At 39.9% G+C, this 5,389-nt stretch overlaps 1 protein-coding gene across 2 annotated transcripts in view; it reads right to left on the reverse strand.

The window, feature by feature from the left end:
- Positions 1–226: 226 nt before the first annotated feature.
- LOC107576755 (protein lin-28 homolog A) overlaps positions 227–5,389 on the reverse strand; it is a 9,639-nt gene continuing 4,476 nt past the window's right edge. For both annotated transcript variants that reach the window (XM_016262888.1, XM_016262887.1), the window contains exon 3: positions 227–409. In XM_016262888.1, coding sequence (XP_016118374.1) covers positions 227–409 — 183 coding nt within the window. The remainder of the gene's footprint in view (positions 410–5,389) is intronic.

Here is a 5,389-nt window from a genome sequence, read left to right on the forward strand (position 1 = left end):
ACTTCAAAAATCTCCCTGAAATAGTAGACCATCTGGGGACTTTTGGCATAATCTTTTCAACATACTATGCTTTGGGACACACTATTCTAATGTCATATACTTTTTAGGATGGATAGTATGAACATTGGGATGCAGGCCAAGTTAATCAGATGATGAATTCTGTATAACTTCAGGAAGCATTCATAAATAGAGTAAGAGCACAGAATGTTGTAGTTCTGAACAGCACTCACCGATCTCCTTTTGAACGGCGTTTTTGGGTGCCCTTGGGTTTCTTCTCGCTGCCTACACATGGTGCCCCGCCTGTCCCCGTCACCCGTAAGGACTCCAGACCCTTAGAGGACCTTTTGAAGGTGAACTCCACAGCTTCTCCTTCCTTCAGACTGCGGAAGCCCTCCATATGAAGCTTGCTCTGCAGAGATAGGGTAGAAACACTGCTTTTAGTCTCAGCCTCAGATGTCACGCCCACGGACCGCTGGCTGAACGTCTGATGCATACGGCACACAAAAGTGGAAACACTTCAGGAGTTTCGAAGTCGTCATTGGATTGGTTGAATTGTACAGGATTTCCGGTGGACGTGCGTGTCACGTTCTGTAACGTTCCACCTGGAAACAAAGATACCGTGGCGCCAAACGCCCTCACGAAAGAAGAAAGCCGTCAGTCTGAAGGTCTGGCTACGCGAGACTACACTGCTTTAGACGCTTAGATCATATTTATACTGTCATCTGTCTATAAACAAACACTTGCATGGATATAAATGTTTTCATGACAACCAGCCATTTTTCTTGCCATTAGAAATGTGCAGTTTAATATAAAATTATAGTCATGCAAATATGCAGTTGGTATAGATATTTTTTCTTTCTTTTTTTTTCCCCACGAGATAGAAAGTTGTATACAGCATATTTCAGCCAAATCCCCACTTTGGGCATGCCTTCCCCTCAAAAATGCATTTAATTAAGATCTGCAATTCTGAAAGAACCGGCATGGCATCTTCCCTGCCCCCAGTTCTGTTTCTACATCGCCTTCACAACCACCTCTTCACTTAACACTCAGATCAAAACGGCTCTCTCATCTGGGCTCTCTACCAATTAACTCTGAAGATTTGCATCCATCAATGGTTGCATCTGAAACTGAAGGCTCAAACTAGCAGCCTACAGGCAAAACATTACAAGATAGCATAAGCAGTGAAGGATACATCTATGCTGTTTCAAAAACTGTCGGTTTTCCAACCAGACAATGGCATCTTAGACATGATGTTACTCAACAATATATTCAGACGTACCTATATGCTCTAACAGCCTACCACCACATTCAGAATGCACTTTTTCTACATCCAGATCACATAAGACCAATTTAGCATCTAATACATATGCATGGAGCATATGTCACAATGAGAGATAAATAAGAATACATTTGTACTGGAACTGTTTCTCAAAAAAAAAAAAAAAAAAAAAAAAACCCAGAAACAAACAATGAAAGTGCAGTGAATGACATGAATGGGATGGGCAGATACAAGCAAAATGACGCCATCTGGTTAAACCTCACCCGGGCCATCAGTGCTGAGGGAAAAAGTGGGGGAAGCTCACATTCCTGAGATACTTGCTCTATAGGCGCATGGAAATGGGGCTTGAGAAAGGATCTACCTTTAAAAACAACCTTCTGCTTGTACTCCTAACAAACAACCGCCAAAAATAGGAGACCAAAAATTGGGCTAGTTGGTATATTTGTGAGATCGTGCATCAAGCTGACTCCAGCCATGGTTTTCACAGAACAATCTGCTTTGGTGGTGTTGGTCTGCTACCTTAAAATCAAGCCTTGTAATAAGACTGCTTATCTTCTCACCAGGACATTCATTGGGCGAATGTTTTTAGTCTTTTACACATTAAACTCTTAATGGTCTGTAATAAATTCCTCACATTCTCTCGGAGAGCAAAACACTGGAATACTTTTCTTGTTTAATGAAGTGATAGACATTATACCACCTTTTACTCAGTCGTTCAAAACACGAATGCATTTCTTTCTTCTGCATAAAACAAAATATAATTTCAAGAACACTGTGGCCCAAACAACATTGAACGCCAATGATTTTACATAGTTACATAGTTCATAGTCGTTTTATTAGTGATTTTGGGGTTCATCTGAAACAAATGTTGTATGCACTGCAACTGTCTGAAAACGCCCGGCTATAAGGTTAATGCTCTATCGTATTTGAAAACAATGTATCATCACCTACACTAAACTCTACTTAAGTGTCAACAAAGGCAAACATGAGATTAAAACGCATTTGCTAAAGCAAACATGCCAATTTACCTTGTTTGTTTGAGCGCTTTCATTGTGACTTGTGTTTCACAGGATTTGCACTAGAGCACACAGCATCGATTCAAAAATCACACAAAAATGTTGTACCGGGTGGACTACCGAGCAAGCTTACATTGTCAGAAAACTCATATGGAGCCAATTATGCCATGCAAACCTCAATGTATTAGTTTACAAATCATGCACTGTGTGTTTAGATGTCACAACATAGTATTGTTCAAGGAACTGTATGAAAATAAGTCTTCACCTAACCAATAATCTGCCCTGTCATCATAATGTGTGTAAATAAGGAATAGCAGTTTTGGTGTTTTAGTGCCACTAGAATTAATTGGAAGTGAATTATACTGGGAGATCTTTGGAGTTTTGTGAAAATATAATTGGAGGCACATTTTTCCATTGAGCCCATGTTGAAAAAATAGCTTGACTGCCTTTAAACTGTAGTTTGTTAAGAGGCTGATCATTTCAAAGTAGCTTCCCCATCATTGCTAGCTACACCAGGTGAGAAGTCCACAGCCGTCCACACTTCGGCTCTCACACAACGTCAGGTTTAACTGACACCCATCTCTCAGAGGGGGGTGGGTTGCTGGGAAAGGAATTGGGCAAAAGTGCCACCCAACCCCCGCCAAGGCCTCCTAAAACCATCCGCAGCTCCATCCTTTGACCTTCTCCTACCACTCGCCCTCCTCTTTTGCTACAGAGTTTTTTTTTTTATGAATGAGTTCAGCTAACAACCCCCTCCCCCAAATACTCCCTGCCTTCCTCCCTGCCCCCCTTTCTCCAATCTCTTGGTCTCCATTCCCAACATTCTCACTTAGCACGTCTTTTTTCCCCCATTAATTATAAAATCTCTCTCCATCAGCCTCTCTTTTTGGTCATCTCCACACACAAACACCATTCATTCAGTGAATCCCTAGTCTAAGGAAGGCAGGATTTCCTCCTGTGGGTTTGACAATGAAAGCCATTGTCTTTTTAACCTGGTAGGTCCCGCAATTATCAATATATCCACAGAGACTCAGGTAGGTTTGAGCGCTGCTTGCTTCCTGGTTATCAAAACCAAACTACTCAAGAATATCTATACATCTGCCTCCTAACAAGCCAAGGTCGAATTCACATCGTGCAGCACTACAAATGGGTTAATGTACATTTAAATATTGAACCGACCTTAAAGATATCTTGAAGGGATTTTCATTTTGAGGTCAACTATCCCTTTATTTACACATCAATAGCATTACGGAGTTGTGCTGAACGCATGCATTGATTTCTACTACTGGCAAACCAATTAACTTGATGTCTGGCCATTTTTAAATAAGCAATGAGCGATAACCATGGCCAAATGGCTGATTTAGGAATGATTCACATAAACCTTGATGTGAGGTTTATATGAACACAACCAGTTGAGGAAAACGACAATGAAAAAAAAAAACGATTATACGGTTTACTAGTCAAATTTGTGATTTACACAGCAAAATTATTTATTTGCTTTCGATTATTGTAATTCTCTACAAAGTGCAATCTACTAGATTAAATTATGTATGGTGAATGTGAACCAATCAAGTACTTGAAAATGATTTTTGATGTTGACCGAAACCGTAGTTTTCAGAATGCTATGCATGTAACTTAATAGGGAGGGTAAAAATGTTGGAATGAAGTAATTTTTGGTGTTTCCGATGAGAAAAGTTGGATACTATATTGTTTAACGTTCAGTTATGTTGGGATTTATTTTAATTACACCGTTTTACCTTTGTGGTGAAGAGTGGAGCTTTTGTTTAGGCTGAGGATGGTACAATAATGTTTTTAAAGGGATACTTCAAAATCCCTTTGAAAAAAAATAAAAAATAAATGTGTCCGCATTTACTCACCCTCAAGTTGTTCTAAACCTGTATAATTTTCTTTCTTCTGCTGAACACAAATTGAGATATTTGGAAAAATGTTGGTAACTAAACAGTTGTTGGTCCCAATTGACTGCTATTGTTTTCCGACACTACGGAAGTCAATGGGGACCAACAACAAATTGTGTTTATTGATTCGTGTGAACATGATTAAAATCACACTTTTTTAATGTATGATGTGGAAAAAAAGTGTCACAGAAGTAAATCAACATAAGTTAATATATTACTTATAGCAATTTTTTTAAGGTTTAATTCATTTATTCACCATTATTTTGTTCTAAAACTGTATGACTTTCTTTGATATTTTTAGAAATGTCTTTTCCTCCATACATCGGAAATCAATTGGCACCAAAGAAAGTCATACAGGTTTGAAACGGCTATCCCGGTCCCACACACAGCCATCAGTTCAGGGTGTTGATGAAGACTGAACACGCCGTACTCTGCTGTTGTTCCCATCTCAGCTGTGCAGTCAATGAGACTTAAAGTCAAAGTGTGCTAAGCTCTAACACCCTCCGTTCATCCTCCCAGACAGCCGCTCTGGAGGAAACCAAAGACCTCTTACTTAGAGAGAGACAGAGAGATCACTTGACACCGACACCGTGTGTAGGGCTGCCTGCCCGTAAGATGCCCTAATCTCTGGGTAATTTTACACAATGACCTCAAGCCATGAGGCAGCAGCTCATTTGGCTCAGGGTGATAGGTGATCCACTGTTTGCCGACTTGCTGGTTGTTCTGGGGCAATAGCTTGTTGAATTATTGCTGATTGAGAAGGTTAGTGTTCATGACCGTAGACAGTATACTGCCCAATGGGATTTTTTTTTTAATATAACACTTTGTATCAATCACTGCAGAACAAAGTGACTACAAATGTTATAATCATTGCGGTTTTATTTTCTGGCCTTTACTGTTCATTTATAAGACCGTATGGCATAGAGAGCAAAGTCAGAATTAAAGAGTTGACAAGGAACAAGGACATGCTGAGACCGGACTTGAACCTGTGAGCATGTGTACAAGCCACTGAGAAACAGTTCATACATGAATGACAAGAAATAACCTTTAATCTTTTGAGTGCACCCAACTCCACGGGAGAAAAAAAGAGAGCCTTTTTTCATAGGCGGAGGGTGAACCAACCCCAGGGTAAGGCTAAAAGCAGCCAAATGTATTAAACCTAATAAACCCGTCTTTTT

Source organism: Sinocyclocheilus grahami, unplaced genomic scaffold (assembly GCF_001515645.1).
Source record: "Sinocyclocheilus grahami isolate Dianchi unplaced genomic scaffold, SAMN03320097.WGS_v1.1 scaffold4291.1, whole genome shotgun sequence".
Classification (NCBI taxonomy): domain Eukaryota; kingdom Metazoa; phylum Chordata; class Actinopteri; order Cypriniformes; family Cyprinidae; genus Sinocyclocheilus; species Sinocyclocheilus grahami.